The sequence below is a fragment of the Phragmites australis genome, chromosome 11 (genome assembly GCF_958298935.1).
Source record: "Phragmites australis chromosome 11, lpPhrAust1.1, whole genome shotgun sequence".
In the NCBI taxonomy this organism is placed as follows: Eukaryota; Viridiplantae; Streptophyta; class Magnoliopsida; order Poales; family Poaceae; genus Phragmites; species Phragmites australis.
This window is the reverse complement of record NC_084931.1, coordinates 6,129,902-6,151,570: the sequence shown is the minus strand read 5'-3', so window position 1 is coordinate 6,151,570 and position 21,669 is coordinate 6,129,902. Positions and strand designations below refer to the sequence as shown.

The window sequence follows — 21,669 nt, the reverse complement described above, 5'->3', positions numbered from 1 at the left end:
ATGATTCCTTGATGGAGCATGGCCTGCACCTATTGTTCGATTTCATTCTTCAAAGTTGAGGGTACCTATATTGTCGGATGATGACAGGCCGAGTTCCTGGCACTAGAGGAATCTTGTGATCACAAGGGCCGCTGGGTAGTAACCCTTCTGATTTAGCAAAGATGTCAGGAAATCGATCCAATAGTGAGTGGATTGCTGCTGGTAAGATTGATTGAGAGGTGGTGGTAGGCTCTGTCGATACTACCTTTATTTGTATTGCTGAATAGTGCGTGTGATCTAACAACAGGCCTTGTAACTGCACCCAACTTCCTTGGTAAGGAATAGACATCCTTTTGGTGCCCCGATGGATCTTGATAGGACTGAAAATCTTGAGCCAATCCATGTCTATGATAGCTCCATAACAATGCAGAGGGATAATTTTGAAGGAAGTGTGAAATTCAATCCCCTGAACCGACCACGATGGCTGCTGAAGTTCTTCAGTGCAGTAAAGAATACCACCATCAGCCACCTGGACTGGCAATGGATGTTGTAATGCTATGACTCTTGGAAGTTGCTTTGCTACTGCTATGCTCAGAAATGTGTGGGAACTCTCTGAATCAATCAACATCAATATTTCAATACCCTGAATCATGTCACACAATTTCATTGTACGTGGGGTCTCTTTATCTAACAAAGCAGCACAAGATAGAGAGAAAAGTTCACTATCACCCAACTGAGCCTGATCATCTTTACACTGCTCTAAGTGGAACAATTCCAAGGGTTCCTGGACCACGTGGAGTTGAATTGATGGGTTGCTGCGATGATCATGACTCCATTTCTCTACACATCTATGATAGAGGCCCTAAGCACACCTATAGGCACGAAGGGGGGCCAGTTTGTCATTCGTCGATTGACTGCATGCTGCATCCAGCCCACACTTGGTGTCCGCAGATTCAGCGGTTGCTAGCTTTGATGACGGAGGTGGAGGGAGTGGCAGCGCTCCATGCGGTACTACTCATGGCATAGCAAACCAATCAGATTTGCGAAATTCGCTACATTGCCCTGAATCGCTAACTTGCTCCTGCAATGAGGCCGAGACACAAGTAGTATCCAAATCGGGGGATGTTGAACCAACACAATCGACTTTATGTCATCGCGCAAACCATCAATGAATCAAGTGGTGTAATATAGCGGGTCTGGTTTGGAATCATAGGCTGCTAGCTGATCAACGAGTTCAGTGAATTGTTCAGTGTAATCTTTCACTGAACCCATTTGTCGGATATGAAACAGATTCCTGATCAATACTTCATGTTGATCCCGGCCAACGCGTGAATGAATCGTGGCGTCAAAATCCAACAAAGTGGCATCGTGGACATGATGATCCACAGATTGGAGCCAACATGCAGCCACGCCTGTGAGATGCATCCACGCAACCCGGACCCACATTATTGGTTCATTGGCATAAAGATCAAAGTAATTTTCACACTGACTCTACCAAAGTTTGGGGTGATTACTGTCAAATTCCGAGAAGTGCATTTTGGGAATCTTGGGAGGGTGGTGGAATGAGTGGTGGTGTGAGGATCTAGCAATGGAATCTATCGGATAGCGACCAAATGGATGATGTGGTGGAGGGGATTGGCGAGTACCTGTGACCGTGAGGTGTGAGAGGCCAGACATCAGCCCCGTCACAGACTCCTGGTGATCGTTGTGGACGCGGTGCCCAATGGGCCAATGGTTGGATCGCCTGCAGGTGAGTGTGCGGCCGCCATCTCGGGACTCGCCTAGATACCGGGATTGGTGTTGGAGGTGTTGAGGATCGTCAGCTCCATGTGTTTGCGCAGAACGCCAATCTCCATGCACATGCCTTCCATGGATGCGTCGATTTGTGGTCTCCACTCTTGGATCCCGCTTGTGAGGTCATCGATCGCCTTGCCGTTCTCCTCTAGTGTGGATTCAACTCCATCGACGTGTTTCTCCATGGAGCTAAACCGATTGTCGAGGCTCTTCATCTCCATAGATTACATGTTTAGGATAGGAGATAGTTCACGGCATTGCCACTTTTGTCTGTTACAACCTCCCCTCTCAGGTAGTGTTCCTCGAGTATTTATCAATCACACATAGGCCGGCCCAAACATCATGTTGTCACCCACTCTGACCCAGATACACGCAAGTTCCTCTGCGTCTCCCTCTTGGAATGCTTGGTCGTGCTCTCGGCGTGCCCGTCCACCTGGTCTTGCCGCTCCTGCTCGTGCCATGCCTTGACAAAAACCTTGGGCGCCACTCGGGAGGTGGGCAGTGCTGCGTGAGGAAGGGAGACTGCACAAATGTATAGCTGGCCGCGACTGAGATGAAGAGGCGCGGAGTAGATGAAGAAGGTTTTTGACGGCCCTCGTGCGACACAGCCCAACCAACTATTTCATGGGCCAAGCCAAACATGGGCTTCGACCTCAGCACTATTTCCGCCCTACCTATCCAACGAGAATCCCCGCATGAACGCAATCCACCCGTCAGTTTGAGAATCAACCGCACCGATGGTGCCGTGGGTCCCTACCCAGTCTCCAGCTCTCCATGCGCACGCCTGCTTCAGCATAACCGGATACCTTTCCCCTTCTGCATAATCGGATACCTTCCCCTTCCGTGGTCCAACTGCTCCAGCATCAAGCTCTCCCCTGTCCCCACCGCCTCGCGTCGCGTCCGCCCTCCTTGACGGCGCCGTTAACCTTCCAGCCTTCCACCTCCGGCCATGTCCAAGTACGGCACCATCCCCTCCTCCTCCGCCCCGCCGCCCGAAGGCTCCTCCCCGCTCGACTTCATCTCCCGCGCCAAGGCCCGCGGCGCGTCGGCGCTGGCCACGCGGCGTCCCTGGCGCGAGCTCGCGGACCCGCGCGCGCTCTCCGTCCCGCGGGGGTTCACCGACGCCTACCGCCGCGCGCGCGCCAACCTCGCGCACTTCGCCTCGAACTACGCCATCCTCGTCCTCGGCGTCATCTTCCTCTCCCTGCTCTGGCACCCCGTCTCCCTGCTCGTCTTCCTCGCCTGCATGGTCGCCTGGCTGTTCCTCTACTTCCTCCGCGACGGGCCGCTCGTCCTCTTCGGCCGCGCCTTCGGGGAAGGCGTGGTCCTTGCGGTCCTCTCCGCTATCACGCTCGTCCTGCTGCTGCTCACCGGCGCCACGGCCAACATCATCACGTCCCTGCTCGTCGGTCTCCTCTTCGTCCTGCTCCACGCTGTGCTGCACCGCGCCGCCGACAGCGTCGACGAGGAGGCTGGACGCTGGTAGACGACCGTGCTGCCCTCCACCTACTGCTCGTCTTCTTGCTTCTTGGTTAGTGAGATGCAGATCGATGTTCTTTGGTCTGTTCGTGCTCTTTCAATAAATAAAAAAGAAACGTGCTGAATTGGTATTTTTTTTTAATCATGTACTGTGATATAATCGATTGAATGCAAACATTTCTTGTCTCTGGATGATCTTTTATTGAAATTATTGTGATGAATTTGGTTTTGAGTAGATGAATTAGGGTAGGACGTATTCAATTTGAACTCAGTTTGGGCTCAGTTATGGAATATTAGTATAAGAAAAAAGTCCAAATTACCTCCTTAAATTATTTCTGGTGCCGGATAACGTTCCGAATTTTAAAACTGTTTATTTAACCCTCAAATTTTAAATACATATCACATAACTTCCTAAGTAGTTTGCGATATTTATTTTAATGACGTGGTTGCTACGCCACCTGTTTTTGCCACATGGCTACAACATTATCGCTCTCCCTCTGGCCAGAGGAGAGGGCTTGGCGGCAGACTTCTTGGCCGATCGTCCTCGGCGCCAAGGAACGACTTAGTCTTGGCGTGGTGGGTCTCGACCGACGCGGGAGTCCACCACAACAGAAGAGAGAGCAGAGAGGGAAATCAGGGCGGCACGCACGAGCGTCACCTGCTGGCTAGGAGGCACGGAGGGACGGCGCGACACAGCGTAGTGCGCGAGCGAGCAATGGAGCACGGCGGTGGGGGGTTTGGCCGTAGGCGCGACCGAGCTAGGAAGAGAGTGGGAGATCGAGAAGCAGCGTGTGGAGCTGTAGCGCACGATAGTGAACTCACACAGGCGCTCGACAACTGGTGGGCACGATAACAACCTGGTTGGCGGCGATCCAAATGGCGCGGCAGCGCTCGGTTCTAATGGAAGTTCAGGCCAGTGACGGGCCATAGCCAAGTGGGCCCGTGCTCTAGCTTCTTAGAGTTACGACGGAGCTCTTTGCAGTCTCGGCTTAGGTAAAGAGGTGTTGGAGCAGGCCGGCAGCAGTGAGGTGCTTCACGACGGGCGGTGGACCTTGGCAGTGGAGAAAACGTTGATTCTGGCCTAGGTGCTGGTGGAGCTACGACGAGAAGCAGCCAAGGGGTGCAGCATAGAGCGAGGAAGATTTGGGAGAGGGGAATAGGCCGATGGCTCACTGGAGGAGGTAGAAATTGATGATGGCGGCAGTGTTGTCCTACAGTCGGAGTTAGAGAAGGAGGGCCTTGATCTTGACCTCTACAGCGAGAGAGAGGGGTCTGAATCTAGGAATGGAACAAGGAGCTCCAGCGGCTCTCCCTACGGTGATGGCTTCGACGGGGAGGAGCTGAGGAAGGCGGTGAGCGAGCTCGGCTTGCCGCTGTTGCTGCTCTGGCACAATGGGGGAAAATGATGGCTAAGAGAGAGGGAGCAGAGGGAGCCAGGGGCAAAGGGGATAAGACAGAGCGGGTAGTGGAGATGTAAATGGGGTGGGGCTCCTCTGCACAAGAGGGATAGCCCGATCTCGTCGGCGGCTTAGAGCAACATCCGCGAGAAAGGAACAGAGATAGATGAATGAGAAGAGAGGATTCAAGAGAGAGCAGCGGTGAAAGGGATGACCTAGTCAGCAAAACCGTCACCACGTCAGTAAAACTGCTATTGCAAATTACTCTAGGGGTTATAAGATACGGTACTTAAATTTTGGAGGTTAAATGAACAGATTTAAAGTTTAAGGATTATCCGAACACTAGAAATAATTGAAAGGAGTAATTTGGAGTTAATCTTGCCTCGTGAAGAAGGAATTGCATGATCAACCGAAAGAGCTTTGCCTTCAGATTCACGGAGTGGTGAGGGACGGACGTTGACAACTGAGATGGAGACACCGTGTGACCATGTGAGTCACTACTTAAACCACCTATACCTTGTTAATAGTTTCTGACCAATAAGAAAAGGACACTTGTGCTTATCCGCAGAGCCGACCAGCTGAATTTGAGCTTGATGTTGGCAACGCTCTCTCTCTCTCTCTCAACAAGATCTAGTATGCTTCCAGGCATTTCAGTACTGTTTCTTTATCTTTCAAATCACCTCTTCTTCATATCCTGTAAACATCAAAGAGTAGTTTATTTAGCTATCATATCCGTTGAGAAATGATCAATTCATGGTTATTGGAAAGAGATGTCTCCTCAAGAAGCATCCCTTCGTTCATATCCGTTAGAGAGAGGTGCCTCCCCAATAACACCTTTCGCTCATCTCTTGATCACTTGCACACTCAAGAACAGTACTAGAACAAGAGGTTAATTCATCAAAGGTCACATCACAGGATACCTTGATCACTACAAAAGAACAGGTTATAAATAGCGGCTCATCGGTACTGGTTGTACAAGAACCACCACTGAAAATGTATCATTGCAGATTCTTAACCTTCCATGCCCGAAAAATGACTGAGCCATTAAGAACCAGCACTGAAACCGACTATCAATGCTGATTCGCACTAAAAAAGGCACTGATACTATCACTATCAGTTTTTAATTTGTACCAGCACTAATGAGAGGACTGGACCAGAAATTTCACTGAATCGGCTTCTGGTTCACCTCACGTCCGCTCACGGCTCGGCCTTATCTCCTCGCGTGTTCGATCCCCTCTTTCCCTCACCTCCTCTCTCTTTATCTCTCCACCTTATCTCTTTCCCCGCCACCGTCCTCCTCCTCCTCCCCCACCAGCCTCTCTCTCCTTCATCCCTCATTGGCCTCCTCCTCCCAGTCTCTCCCACCAGCAACTCCGCACCTAGCGAGATCCATGGCGAGATCCGACGGATCTCACCATGGATCTCGCTAGGGTCAAAGATCCATGCACCAATAGTGTCGGGGAGCGAGAGGCGGCAAGCGGTGGTGAGCGGATGGATGAGGCAGGGGCTGCCTCGACACCGTTGCAATCGTCGTTGCTGCCCATCATGCAACGGAGCTACGGTCTCCTACCATGGCAGAGGGTCTACGCTGAGGTCACCAGGCTCGACACCCTACCCGCTCACTGCGTCCCCGTGAATGGTGCCTCGCCTCAGCCCCACGCATTGCACTCCCTGAACCTCGTCACCATCAGGTACGTGTTCTTCGACCCTTCCTCATCACTGCGTGTTCTGTAGCGGCGGCCTTCATGGCGCGCGCTTTCTTTGTGTAGGACGGAGCAAGGGTGTGCCGTGTGTGCTCTGTGTACTCGTTGCCATGTGTGCTATGTGTGCTGTGGCAGCGGCCTTCGTGCCGTCGTGTTTTCTTATGCAGGGTGGCGGCGGTGGAGCTGTGGCATGGCAACAGTGATGGAGCGCGCCAGTGGTGGCGGCAGCCGAGCTAGCTCGATTTTGAGCTAGCTCGTGTCTTTTTTTGGTTCCCCAGAACACCATTTACTACCTGTTCTAGACCCGACAGTTATAGGTACCAATCAACAGTGCCGAGTAATCACTGCCAGTTCTAAAATCCGTAATTATGGGGTTTTAGAACCGGTAGTGATCACCATTTTTGTGGTACTGTATGGTGTTAATGTCAAGATTATAAACCCAGTAAGAATGATAATGAAGAGAATAACCCAAGAAAATTCCATTGGATGAACTCGACTCGAACTTGTCAATATTTTCACGCTTTAGGATGAAGCAATGACATCTAAAAATTCTCAAGTGAGAGACCTTCGGCTTCCTCCCGAAGTACAACTCATAAAAAGTCACATTCAAAATAGAGTGCAAGAAAATCCGATTAGAGATACAAGTTATGCTAATAGCCTCTGCCCAAAACATTCTAAGAGTCATATGCTCATCAAGCACCGTCCTAGTCATCTCAATCAGAGTTCAATTTTTCCTTTCAACCACGTCATTCTGCTAAGGAACGCGTGAGGCAGAAATGATGCTCAATGCCATGTTCAAGATAGAAAGCATCAAAGAGATAGTTCTTGAACTCGGTGCTATTATCACTGTGAATTGCTTTTAATGCACTAGGGAATTCCTTAAACAATCGCAAAGCTAAGCTCCGAAAGTGTGAGAACACGTTATCCTTGCTCACAAGAAAGAAGACTCAAGAGTAGTGAGAGTAGTAATCAATAATGATAAGTACATACCATTTCCCACCCGCCGAACAAACTCGGGAAGGACCAACAGTGTCCATTTGGAGAAGTTCCCTCGATTGTTCAGTCATCATCATATTGACTAGTGGGTGAGAGGCAAGAACCATCTTGCCATACCGACAAGGAGCACAAACAAGGTTCTTCTCAAACTTCAGCTTAGGGAATTCTCGAATCAAGCCTAGGGCACTCAAATGAGAAAGCAAATCAAAGCTCATGTACCATAGCCTCCTACGCCACATCCGAAGCTTAGAAAAAAGGATGTGCAATTAAACACCTAGAAGGACCATGAAATTCAGAAAAAATGGCTCCAAAAACTCTCCTAGGAAATTCGACAAACAAAAGTGTTCAAGGAATCAAGAACTCAAGAAGCATCACGCTTGAAGCACACTTCCAAGTTCTCATCCAACAATTGAGATACATAAAGCAAATTGTATCACAGATACCCCACCAAAGCCACACATTTGAGATTAAAACTCTCATTCACATTTACCATACATTTGTCCTTCACTCTTCCCTTTCTATCATCCCTGAATGTGATGTACTTGTGCCGCTTCGTCGAGGTGGGGTTGGAGAACCATGATGCATCTCCGGTCATATGACACAAACAACCGAGTTCGATGGGCCACTTGTTCTCTAGGCCTCCACCTGCTACCTACATAGAGTAACGAGAGATCGAGTACTCAGTGCTAGTGTAAGTAAGAAACTTCTTAGGAATCAAGCACTGAGTCGATTGTGGAGAATGAGTAAAAATAGGTGTTGGTAAAATAGCTCTAGCACGCTGGGGGCAGTACCATGATAAGGAAAACATGGTCTGCCAAACCGTTGTGACTCAAAACCTTTTACACATGGACCAAAACTAAATGAATCATGTCATGATCTATGCCGGGCAACGCCTCTAGAAGAGGGTCGAGAAGCGTCAAAAACTCGTGAGCGAAAGTGAGGAAAAAGCTGATGTACACCAAAAGAGAGGTGGTACATATCCCGAGTGCTCCACTTCCACTCACGCAACTCATCTCTCCTACTGCGAAAATAGAACTCTACTAGGTGACTTTCTCTCTGGCAGTAGGTGCACACATAACGTCTCTCAGAGAGCACTCTAGATTATTTCATAGGGCTTTCTTCTTAGGCTAAGGAGCTCTCTTAGGTTGTGTCTTTGCAAGCTCTCTCTTCTTGATTTGTAGTGTGGAATTGTTCTTTTCTGGCATAGAGTGTGTGGCATTGATTTTGAATTTCTCACTCTCAAGAGTGGTGGGTGTGGTGAACACAGTCTTACTTGGCCCATTGTAGGCCACTCTATCAAAACCTAACCCTAGAGCTAATCTTGCCTTATCCGCATACATCTCGGTCTTGGTCAAGATCAAATCAATTTTGCCATTGCCTTCTGAGCACTTCTCCATAAGAGAAAGGAGATACTCATTATAGTCATGAGCTTCTGCACTTGCTCTCTAACCCTGTTGAACTTGTACTTAAGAACGATGTAGGTGGAACAGTTTGGCTGCACATCCTTAGAACTCTCAGCACTCTCCAATCTAAACTCTAGCTCCTTAATGCGCTCGACTTTCACTTCAACATCCTTTGTGAGCAAACAGAAATTCTTACAAGCGTCTAAGAGAGTAGGTCTAAACTCCTGCTCAAGGAACTTCTTCTCATTAGTCTCAAGCCGACTGATAACTTGAGCATGCAGAATCTGAAGCTCAACAAGCTCACTCATGACCACAAGACAACTATCACATTCCTCATCCTTGGCCCTATACCTAAGCAACTTAAGCTTAGATAAATAACATTCTAGTTTAGACTTGAGTTCCCTAACCTCACGAACCGCTTTCTTGAGTAATCTATCCTAGCTAACAAGAGCATCATTCAAGGTATCAACTTGAGTAGAAAGTTGGTCGTAGTAATGTGATACCTCAGAAGGATCAAACTCAGTGTCACTGTTGTTGTCGTTCATGTAGCGAACATAGCCCTCTTAGGACATATATGTGATTTTGGTGATTAATGACAACATAGTTAATAGGACTAACAAAAGATGCAACAAAAGATAACTCACCAAAGCTGAGACAGAGAGGAATGAATTGAACTTGTTCCATGAATTTTGGTGTGATCAAATGGGATAGATTTTTGTACAATCATATAGAGCTCTTAAATCTTTCCATAGAATACAAGATCATCAAAATCAGAGTTTAGAGCGAAAAGTTATACTCAAAATATGAAGTGACAGTCTACTAAAAATATACACAACGGACCATCCAGCGTTCACAATGAATTAGACTTGTTCCAGATTTCTGTATAATCATATAGAGCTCTTCATAAGCTTTTCATAGAGTCCAAGATCATCAAAATCAGAGTCTAGAGCTTAAAGTTATGCCTGAATTGTTAGTCGGCGAAAAATATACACGGTGGATATTCCAACGTGTACAATTTGAAGAGCAGAGGATAATCCAGTATTCACAAAAATGAACACGCTAGATGAACCAGTGTTCATAAGAAGTTTTTGGCGGTTTGTTTTTTCTGAGTGCTTCCAAATAGGGTCAAATACACACCGACTGTTTCAACATTCACAAAAATAAACACGTTGGACCATTTTTGAGAGGGGTTGCAAAATGGCTTGGTTGGCATCGTATGAACATAGGATGTTTCGACGTTCAAGGAGGACATCGCGCTGGACCTTCCGGTGTTCACAATAAGTTTGAGTGGGTTTCAACGGCTAGTTCGTGGATGATATACACGTCGGATGATCCGGTGAGTACAATCTATTTACACCGGATCATCCAGCATAAACAGAAATTTTTAGTCGTTGGAGCAATGACTAGTTCGCGTAGTTGAGGCTATAAATACCCTCTCACTCGGTCATTTAAGTATGCTAGAGTCTAGAGAACCTAATATATATTACTGAATACATTCAAGCCACCAAAGTGCTTAAAGTGATCATCCAATGTAATTAAGTACAGGCTAGAGAGAGAGTTATTGTTAGGCATTGCTGCCTAGTGAGTGGATCAAGGAGTTATTCTACTGTGTACCTAAAGGTATATCGATACCCTGGAGTCCTGGCGACTCACCAGCACCTTGAGCTTTGGTGACTCAAGCTTGCTGACCCTCCAATTTAGTCTGGAGCAGTAGCAAGAAGATTGTATGGGGACGCGAAGACCCTTGCCTTGGTGGCTTAAGCTCCAAAGTGAAGACAACAATAAGTAACCAAAAGGGGGGTTGTGGTGAGGCCTTGCCTTGGTGGCTCGGTGGCTCATCTTGCTTGAGGCCTTGGTGGCTCAAGTGCCATGACCGGAAGAGTCTTGGTGACCAAGAGCATATTCTTGGTCGAGCTCCAATGTGCACCAGAGGTGGCGTTGATGCCATCGATACTATAGAATAAAAATTACTTATGCCAAGTTTGCTCTCTCTATCTTATTTACATTTTCATATTTACGTACTTACAATTTACCTTCTTAGAGTAGTTTGATAGAATTAACTATAAGTTGTAAAACTTTTTTGAATAGTAGAGTAGGCACACTAGATAAGCCTAGAGCACATTTAGATAGAAATTAATATAGGTTTTTTACGAAATTTTTGAAACCAGCTAGTTTTAGATATCTTAATTCACCCCTTACTCTTAATATATCACCAATCCCTTTAAGTGGTATCAGAGCTAGGGCTCACACTGGCTCTACAATCGTTATTAGAGCCTCACACTTCTTACAATGTTTTACCAATTCAAATGGCATTTGAGCCGTAGCCACATAGGCTTCATTGCCTAGTGAGTTGGGATGTCTGGAGATGGGATGAATTCTGGTAGTGCTTCACACTTCGATGGCACAAATTTCTCCTGTTGAAAAATTCTAATGACTTATTTTCTACAAGCCAAAAGTTTAGATGTTTGGAGAGCCATCAAGGAGGGGATAAGACAACGCCTTATAAACAAGGAGAGGCAATGCATTGCTATAGGAAAAAGTATTCTTTTATCATCTCTATGCAAAGATGCTTTCAAATCGTGTATATTTTGTCACAAATGCACATGATTAATCTCATTTAAATACATGAAGGCACAAAGAACGTGCGCAATGAGAAATATCATGTGTAATCTCTAAGCTTAATAGCATTAAATTACTTGCCCATGAAAGTACTAATAACATGTACTCACGTTTGAATATTCTTGTCAATGAGATCAATAGGTTAGATTTGACGCCAATTAAAGACGATCAAGTAGTGAGAAGAATACTTGAAGCTCTTCTTTCAAAGTACAAGTTGATAGTCTCCATCATCTATGACAACAATGAAATCAAGAAGATAACTCTAAGTCACGTGTTTGGCAATATCATCGCCTATCAGATGACCATGAACATTGGGGTTGAAGCTCCTTCCTCATCCGACGCTAAGAGCTTTGCCCTCACAAGCAAGTAAGGTCATTTACCGCACATGAAGGCGAAGATAAGGAAGCAGGTGCAAGAGTCAAGCTTAAGTAAAGATGATGGCCATGAAGATAAAGAGAGCGATGAAGAAAATTAGGAAAGCACCTTAAGTGACCAAGAGATGAATTCCAAGGTCGCCAAGCTCATCTCACAAGTGAAGAAATTTTTTAAGAAGATCAACGTCAAGATTGATCATCCAATCTTCATGTAGAACTTGGTAAATACAATTGATCATATTACGAATGAGAAGAAGACCAAGATCAAGAAGAGGAAGACAATAGGAAGAGATAAAGCCTTTGCAAGCATAGGAAGATGGGTGAGTGAAGATGAAAATTCAAACTCAAGTGATGAAAATTTCACCACCCACTCTACAAGAGAAGCTCTTTCTCAAAATCGTCATCATGCAAACCATCATCCAAGTTATCATCCTACAAATGCTTTATGGCCAAATGTATTAAAAATAATATAAGTGATGATAAATTCGATGAGTATTTTCTCTCTCAAGAAGAACTCCTTGATTTGATCGATAAGCAACAAAAGGCCTTAAAGAAATAATCAAAAGCACTAAAGAAATTCAATGCCATTAATGAAATTCATACTACATTTGTGTCTAATTATAAAAATTATTGAACAAATTCGAATTACTAAACAAGGAGCACAAAGAGCTTAGAAAAAATTTGAGATCATTGATTCTCATCCTAAGGTCCCTTTGAAGCATTCTACCTATCTCTTTAATTTCAATCATAAGGTAGATGCTTGCACTTCTTGTGATAATTTAATTAATTTATCTATCTCATCCATTTGCAATGAGATTTGTATTGAAAATATTGTTGTAGAAACATCTAATGAACTTATTGTACAAGAGAATGATGAGATCAAGCAATAAGTGGAGAAGCTCGAGAAGAACTTGGCAAGATTAAAAAGTAAGAGTCATGTCCAACCTCCTCAAGATAATAATACTACCATGGTGAACAAGTTTGCGGAAGGGTCCACCGTGACATGTTTCAAGTGCCATCAAGAAGGTCACAAGTCCTTCCAATGCAAGCAAATGAAGAATGAGACCAAGGAGAATAACAAGATCATAAATATCTCAAATAAGACCTCCAACCTCTACATCAAGCCCAACTACAATATCAAGACCAAGAGCAACCACTACAAATTCAAAAAGAAGGATAATGGCAAAGTTGTTGCACACATGATTGTGGATGCCTGAGCGGTTCAAAGAGTTGGTCATGAAAATCGAAGTATTGATAGGAATACAAGAACCGGAGGTAGAATCAACCTATTTGGGTGCCTAAAGAATGGTGAGGTTTTGCCTTGGTAGCTGTGTGGCTCAACCTAATTCAGGCTTGGGTGGCTAAAGGGTCGTGACCAGGTGTTGTCCGGTAGCTATAGCCTAAGTGACTGCTCCAACATGGACTATGTGTGACGTTTATGCCATCGATAAGAGAGGATAAAAATCTTTTATGCCAAATTTGCGCTCTCTACCTTATTTATGTTTCCGTATTTACATACCTGCAATCTACCTTGACATATTTGCATTGCTAAAGTAGTTTGCAAGAATTGGCTATATGTTGCAAACCTTTTTAACGTAGAGTAGACATACTAGATAAACATAGAGTATATTTAGATAGAACTTAATATAGGATTATCTTATGAATTTTTTTGAGCCGATTAGTTTGAAGTGTTATAATTCACTTCCTCTTAGGATGTCACTGATCCTTACACATAGCTCTTCTACCACTTATTAGGAAATTAACTATCAGCGGAAGCAACAGATGAATCTATCGAGATGATGCACATGATGTTTGTCAATGAGGTTCAGCCAAAGCATATATTCTCATAGCATGTCTATGAGCGTTCCTCCCCAACTAGCAACACTGGTCGCTTTCCGAGGTCCTGACAGAATCACAACCGACCCCTGTGAACCTGTCGCTATGTGTTATAGTTACAAACAACGACCCTTCTCTCATATTTATGAGGAGCCCTGGATATAGAAGTCCAACTAGGATTCCGTCATATACCACTAATACAACTCCAAACCCTATATGTAACTAACTCCGTATAATTATTCGACACATATCCAATAGTACCATTGTATTCATTATAATTAAATCAACAAATAACATCTTGCATGATTATACTTTGATAAAAAAATAAATATATGACCAGTGAGTCTCATAAAATTTAGGCTAACTCTATCCAAGTTTTATCGGTACAACTAAATAAGAAATTGGATCGTGCTATCTATACTACCAAACGAAAAATTAAATCAAATCATCCAACAAAACATATATAACTTTAAAACAGCTTCTCAAGTGAAATCAGTGGGAGCTATATCAAATAACAGTTTTCAATTTTACTTTCTCGAGTGGAATCAATGGAAATGATTAAAATAAATTAAATGTTAGAAGTTAAAAAATAGCTTCCTCTAATTCATTTTTCACATAGAATTATTTTCTACATAAAATTTGCCTAGAGAATTACTTTAAACTATATAATCACTTTACTCAAAGAATTATTCCTTTTAAAAAATTTAGATAGAATAATTTTACCAAACATACCTTAAACCTCCTAAGTAAGATAAAGTCGACCTTAGCAATAGCTAAATTTCATTCGTCCCCGTCGATCCTGTCTCTTTGGAGCCATTCCGCTGTTAACATCCTCCGCGCACCTCTAACCTCTAATTGTCTCCACCTCATTTTCCTCCTTCCTCTACTCTCCCGTCATAATTTTATACTTTTTCTTAGCTGCAAAATTGGCAAAGCAAATTTTCGACCAGCACAACGCAGCTGCTGAAGCAGCCTGCCCCACTCACTTGTCACAGATCGCATGACCTTTTCTGGATTTTTAAAAAATAATATTATATTATTAAAAAAATTATAAAAATAATATTAAAATCTAATATTTATAGAAATAGATATGAATTAGTGTCACTGCATGGTAGTAAGTCCTAAAGACTATTGACACTCTACGTGTCGATAGTTCCTATATCCTGTAAATAATATTAGAAAATTATAACTTTTTTATATAATCTCAAAAGGAGATGGTCTGTATATCTAAATTTTACCTATCGATGATATCAACAATTTTGTAATTGATTATTTTTTTCATTTGAATCAGTTTAGATGTCAAAAAATAATTATAAATTTTATATTAAAAAACTAGATCTAAAATTTTTAACCACTTTTTGAGTATTTAACATATTCAAATGAAAAATTGTTTACTTCATATGTTGGCAAGTACCTATTTATATAAATATCGAATTTTAGTATTATATTTACATTTTTCCATTATAATAATATTGTTTAAAAAAACTCACCTTTCCTGTGTATCATTTCAGCTGCCCAAATCTCCCCATCCACGGGACGCCATCCGTCAACCAGCCCCATCTCCACCACACCCTACCCGCCCCCGACGAAGAAGCAGAGCAGCGAGCGCGGCCAACGCTAACGGCACACCAGTAGCTCCTCCACACGCGCGCCGCCTCCCCGCCAACCCTCCACGCCTCGGATGCCCCTGGCGCCGGCGCAGGCAGCTTCGGTGGCGCCCAGAGCGGCGGTGGTCTAGCGGATCCCGGATGCGGAAAATCCCGATGGTCGACGCGCTCCTCCTCCCGCGCCGCTTCCTCGCCCTATCCTCCGCCGCCTCCTCCGCATCGTCGTCCTCCTCCACGTCGTCCCCGCCGTCTTGCTGGGCCCTCTCGCCCGGCTCGCCGCAACGGGCACGCCTGGCGGCCGGGCAGCAGCCCCCGCGGCCTCGTCGGCTAGCGCGGGTCAAGGTGCGCGCGCTCTTCAATGATGGAATTTTGCGGAAAGGTCGCGGCTTTGCTGTTTATTGGCCGTGGAGAGGTGGCGCGCCATAGGGTTTCTAGGTGGTTTTTCCTCATGTAGGATTTTTCGGCAGTTTGGGATGCTTGTGGTTGCCGAAGGCGTCTGCTTCAGGATTTCGGCTACAGATTAGAAGTGTATACGCGTTGATTTGTTGTATCATGCAGGAGCCCTTGTGATTCTCTGCATTTAGATAAACGCCCAAAATCCTAGGGTAAAGTTCAGGGCTTTGCCCTGTTCCGTTGTGGGCTTGGAGTTTGGTGCTCATGTAGCATGTGCTAATTGGTATAATTCACTAATTTGTTAAATTGCACTGGCTTGGTTTTCGATATGGGCTGCCAGGTGTTTAGTTCTACATGTAGGATCATTTCTGGTGCTGTGCCATGTGAATGTGCTAATTCTTGCTTGGTTGAAGTTGTGGATGGTATCATAGTCTTGTAAACTTTACGCGCTTCCAATGCGTAGTCATGGGAAAAGTCGTTCCTTGGTTTATGCTGCTGGGTGGTTGATGGTTTTGCCGTTTGGTTGTTCTAGGTTCGTGCTGCAGTCCCAGAGAGCAGCGAGCAACCAAAATGGTGGGAGAAGAATGCTGGCCCAAACATGATTGACATCCATTCCACAGAGGAGTTCTTGGATGCACTGAGAGATGCGGGAGACAGGCTTGTTATTGTCGAGTTCTATGGAACCTGGTGCGGTTCGTGCCGGGCACTCTTTCCAAGGGTAAATGTCACTAATCATAAATATAGCTACTTGACATAATTTTGTCCTGCCTTATGTACATCTTATTGCTAATGTGTTCACACATTGTTAATTACGACTTTACATGGTTACACTGATACAAATTATTTAGAATGTACAGATTGACTTCTTTTCTATACAACATTTTTATACAACCTAGGACTAAGGATGTGAAAGTGTCATTTTGGTGTGTTTAGAGTAGGATGGATCTCTTCAAATGATATTAGTGCCTTCTAATTGGTGTAAAAAAAGGATGTACTATCGCACATTTTAGCGATCCATAGTTTTGATTTACATAGGTTTCAAATAAGTTCTTTAGTGTTGCGGTTCTTTGAATAGAAGAAAACAATGAACAACTATGTTATTGCTAGGGTCATATCAAGCGCTTGAGAGTTTCAGAGTTAAATGGGGATTGCAAATAAAATAGTTGTTGTGATCGTGATCGCAATACAGTGAACAATATAGTAATTGTTGATATAATAACTGTTCATCTCCTCTTTACATTAGGTAAGTGAGAGTATTTATAGGCATACCTCAACGACTCCCGTTGTCATTACATCTTTATCCCTTATCCACAAGATTATTCCGACTAACATATCTTAATGTTTGGTTCTCTGAATTGGTCCCGAAATCGCTTAATTGGAATTGGGCTCAATTGAATTCAGTTGTTTGGATGGGCTAAGAATAAGAAATAGAATTGGAGCTTGATTCCGTCTGGATTTGAGAGCAATTGGAGTGAAAGCCCATCAATACTGAGCCCAACCCATCTAAATCGCACTGAATTGCTCGAACCTCTTCTAGACTCCACACCATGAGTATGCCCGATCGTTTCTCACCTCCGACGAGTCGAGCTCCAACGGCCCAGATGTCGGTGATCTCGCTCGTACTCCGGCAGCCCCTTGCCTGACTTCACTGTCAACCACCGTCAAACTCCGCCCAATTCCTCCCCCAAGTCCGCCAGTGCCGCCTCTTTCTTTCCCAAGTCCGGTGACGCCGCCATGATGCCTTCGTCCTCCCCATGTCCGATTGATATTGTCAAGTTGTGCAAGCGTGGCCTCCTTCCCCATGGTTAGCCTATTTGTTACCCTTCGTCGTGATGCTGCTTGTTTGCTCCACTCAGCCACGGGGCTAGAATCCATGGCCGTCGCTGTAGGGCTGGGCTCCATGGCCGCCACAGTGGGAACAAGATCCACACAACCATGGGACAAGCTCCACACTAAAGCGTGGCTGGGATCCATTGTTGCCACTTCGAGGATGAGCTCCATGCTGCCATGGGGGCCAGGATCCATGGCCGCCACTGTGGGGACGAGCTCCACACCACCGCCGGAATTCATCTTATACCTCGACGCCAGTATGTTGCTGTCATTTGCAATTTCTCGCTGAGGATGACAAATGGGTCCTCCTGAATCTATGACAGTGAGCCCAGTGGTAAATTTGCTACTTTACCGGATGACAGAATGGCAAAAACTCAAATACCCCGTACTAGGAAGGTCTTGATTGGGTTAACCATCCTGAGTACGATTAGTATCCAAGCTGGATTCGACTGTCTTGCTTTGACCAACAAGATGAAGAACTCCCTATCAACTACGGCTGGGACTAAGGCGGCGCCAGGACACCTTTATAAGGTGAGGACCCTGACCCCAGTGGGAGAATATAAAAATCAACGCCTACACATCTCGACGCAAGTATTAAGACCCTAGCTTTTTTAGATACTCGATGACTTCAACTCTAGATTAGTTTAGATCCAATCTACTCCATTTCATTAGGTTTAGCCACCTTGCTTGTACTCGAGATAATCTATATACAATATCATCCACACAGGACGTATGGTATTATTCCGCTTCGGGGGGCCCGAATCTGTATACATCGTGTATCTTATTTCCTGCTTGATCCCTAATCTCGAAGGTAGCCCAGTTCAATTACGAACATATTGTTAGGAACTAATCTTCGACAGGCTTCACTATACTCTTCGATCTTTGGGTTTCGCCGCACCCCTTCGGCTTTCAGGCTTTGCCTCCGAGCTTGGTTCCTTAGGTTTTACTACACCTTCTCGAGCCTAACTCCTGCAGAGCATCTACCTTAAAGTTAGCCTCTGTAACTTGGTTTTTGAGATTTGACCATTGTAGCCGTCCACGCGGTACCATTCCTCCAACAATAGTAATACTGGAGAATCTATAAATGCATGCAGCAATTGTAATTTGTAAAATCTATCCTGGTGCAACTTAAAGTGTGTGGAGTTTCCCATTGCAGCATCTTTCAAGATTTCCATAGGCAAATACTAATCAGCATGATCCCCATTTTCTGGAGTATTTGGATGGTGCAGAGGTATTGGAACCTTTGTAGAATGAGGAGAGCTCAGATAATTGTTTGCATGAAGGTCATGTAAATATGGGATAGATTGTTTTAGCTCTGGGATAAAATTGTAACTCAAGTTGGCAATCTTTCGACAACACTTAGCAGTTGATAGGATCTCTCAAGTTTTATGAAGGAATCAACAATTGACAAGCCTTCTCAAAGGTTCTCTCGAGTGCAAAAAGATATTTAAGATCTTTTGTCTTTACTACAATCCTATTCTCAGCACATTAGCTTAGGACGTTGTCATATGAGTATATGGCCTAACTTGCTTGCTTAGGTGAGCCCTGACTCCCGTCTCTGCGACTGGTTTGACCTCTCAATTAACCTATGTGGCTCTGGCAATCAACTCGTTAACACCAAACTTCTTTGACTACAGCAGTTCCAGCTTGAACTTTCTAGTTTGTGATTGTACTATGAGCTGATTAAGCTGCCTTTGGAGTAGCCACTTACCGTGTCTGCTCACGTCACATTTGGAGTGTTTGAACTTTGGAGTTTTTTTAGCACTTTTAGTACATCCATATTAAGGCATGCAGTCTGTTGATTGTTTTCCTTCCCCTACTTGTTATTCTGACAGTGTAGATTTGATACTGCCACCTGATTATCCGGAAGTAGTGTCTAAACTTCATGGACTTCCAGAAATCTGTTCTAAATCTGATGCTATTTCAATCGTATTGCAGCTCTGCAGGACTGCTTTGGAGAACCCTGATATTTTGATTCTAAAAGTAAATTTTGATGAAAACAAACCTATGTGCAAACGGCTTAATGTAAAAGTCCTTCCTTTCTTCCATTTTTACCGTGGAGCTGATGGACAACTGGAGGCTTTCTCATGTTCCTTAGCTAAGGTAGGAGTGCTTCAACCCATTCAGAATCTTATTATGTGCTTGCCTTTTGCATTTTTAGATAATGGAAAAGCATTTCTAGCCTCTGCACCAAGTGACAGTGCACACAACCTGGTGTGCTCGCCTGTTGCTGCATGATATTGTTTGAGACAAGAGATCTCATTATACATTTTGATCCCCTTTGCAAATGTCACTTTGTTATTTTGGACAGTCCCGATGTTTATGATTTAGTAGATACTCCCAGTTGGTTTCAGCATTTTAAACTTTACTTCATGCCATTACTCCCCTATGTTTCCCATTTCAAAATTGTGTGCAAGAATCGTTCCAGTTCATTTGCTTCTGTACATGATTGCACCTACATTACTCCATTTGGCAATTGCAGTTTCAGAAGCTGAAGGATGCCATTGCAGTTCATAACACTGCTCGTTGCAGCATTGGTCCGCCTGTCGGAGTCGGGGATGTTAACTTGCTGGATAGTGCGAGCCCTTGGGAGAAACCTGCGGAAGCTAGCTCACGGTAGATATCGTCAGAATGGGCTCCCCATCCTACTCATTTTTCCCCACTATAGATCATACTGTAATCAGCTCCGGAGAATCTTCAATTTTCCTAGTTCACGAATCAGATGTTGTAAGGATTATTGTTTTGCATTCTTGGAAGGGAAAATGTGTACTATACCTTGTGAACATTTATGTTGGACAGAGGAACCATAGAGTTGTACATCATTTTAGAGGATGGTTGCGCAAACAAACAAGTGACTTTCTAGGTTGTTTTTTATGAAGCAATCCATTGTTCGTTTCCGCAACTCCACCTTTTCTGCCTTCATTATCTCCAACACTGACATGCGTCTTACAATCCAAATCGATCATATTTCATTTAACTGAAGCATGATATACAACACGGATTGCAACTAAGCTGTATGCACTAAATTTTCGTTCTGATTTGAGTGCTATAACATCAGGATCTTGACCAAAGACAGCAATGGTTCTCCTGAATTGAAGATAACCTGCCGATACAGGCGAACATTTTTCTTCCTATAAAATCTAATTCACAAGTTATGATTATCAATATCTTCGCCTTTTTGGATGAGGGAGATTGCTCTAGGAATATAAAATCACAAAAAATTGGACCCAAAACCTGCCTACCCAAACAGTTCCTTGAAGGGCCAAAATGGCAAGAATGATTTTCTTTATGATGAACAAGTACATAGCAGATTGTTGTTTTAGAATTATCATAATTCATATACACTTCAGTTGCTTACGTGCAAAAAGAAATGTGAATGTTTGCTTTGTCTCTTGGAGTGGACTGGTGCAAATATGAAAACACACTTAACTTTTCAGCACATGCATCTTCTCTTCCAATGGCATCACTGCCCATCATTGACTAGTACCATGGATTTCAGTCAATAATAGGACTAGGATTTTCCACTTAGGTGTACATACTCGTCGAGTGCCAACTCCGCAACTGTCGTCGCCACGTCCCGTCTGGCTCGCGCCGGCGCGGCAGCCGTCGCAATGCTCTTTACCTGCCTTGCTCGCACCCTTCATCTCACGGTTGATGGTCGAGTGCAGTGCAAGTCAGGTCATCAGGTCGGGCATCCTTACGTAGTCATGCACATGGTCTTAGCCTTTTAGGGACCGACTCACTCACACGCGGTCGTCACTTGTGCGTTGAGGACATGTGGGCCGCAATACGTGGCTACATGAGTCATGGATGCGTCAACACCCATCAGATCATGACGAGATAGGCTTGAGCTATCATAGACCGCAGTCACTAGGTACACCTATAAAACATGACACATAGAAAAAAAATTACTTAAATTTTTGATGTCACAACGTGAAAAAGGGACATGGGTGACGGGTCCCGCACCCGTCATCTTGAACATATCACTGATAAGTCGTTATGGGTAACGGGTATAGAGTCGTCACCAATGTGGTTATAGATGACGGGTCACAACTTGACCCGTCATCAATGTCATCACCTAAACATAAGTGATAGGTCGTAATAGTGACCCATCACTTATGACTGTGAACATGTTTCGTATTTTTTAGACACAAAAAAGTAAAAAAATATTTTTTCACCCGAGAGCCACCCTAATACAGGGTCCATCGCATATGTCGAATCCACATCATTTTCAAACATATTTCAGTTTTGCATTTCAT

The 21,669-nt window shown here is 44.3% G+C and overlaps 2 protein-coding genes across 2 annotated transcripts; both read left to right on the top strand.

Moving 5' to 3' along the window:
- The first annotated feature begins 2,562 nt into the window (after positions 1-2,562).
- On the top strand, positions 2,563-15,216 carry LOC133884668 (PRA1 family protein F2-like). Its single transcript, XM_062324172.1, has 2 exons — positions 2,563-3,304; positions 15,092-15,216. Exon 1 carries the CDS (start codon positions 2,723-2,725, stop codon positions 3,257-3,259), a length of 537 nt encoding a protein of 178 aa, XP_062180156.1. The 5' UTR covers positions 2,563-2,722; the 3' UTR covers positions 3,260-3,304; positions 15,092-15,216.
- LOC133884667 (thioredoxin-like 2, chloroplastic) lies at positions 15,151-20,307 on the top strand. Its single transcript, XM_062324171.1, has 4 exons — positions 15,151-15,529; positions 16,113-16,298; positions 19,349-19,513; positions 19,893-20,307. The coding sequence occupies exons 1-4, from the start codon at positions 15,329-15,331 to the stop codon at positions 20,028-20,030; spliced, it is 690 nt and encodes a 229-aa protein (XP_062180155.1). The 5' UTR covers positions 15,151-15,328; the 3' UTR covers positions 20,031-20,307.
- The last annotated feature ends 1,362 nt before the right edge of the window (positions 20,308-21,669 follow it).

Excerpts from the sequence above, each read along its gene's own strand:
- LOC133884668 (XM_062324172.1), top strand. The coding sequence starts at position 2,723 with ATGTCCAAGTACGGCACCATCCCCTCCTCCTCCGCCCCGCCGCCCGAA.
- LOC133884667 (XM_062324171.1), top strand. The coding sequence starts at position 15,329 with ATGCGGAAAATCCCGATGGTCGACGCGCTCCTCCTCCCGCGCCGCTTC. Across the intron at positions 15,530-16,112 it reads GTCGGCTAGCGCGGGTCAAG|GTTCGTGCTGCAGTCCCAGA; the intron begins GTGCGCGCGCTC and ends TGGTTGTTCTAG. Across the intron at positions 16,299-19,348 it reads GCCGGGCACTCTTTCCAAGG|CTCTGCAGGACTGCTTTGGA; the intron begins GTAAATGTCACT and ends ATCGTATTGCAG.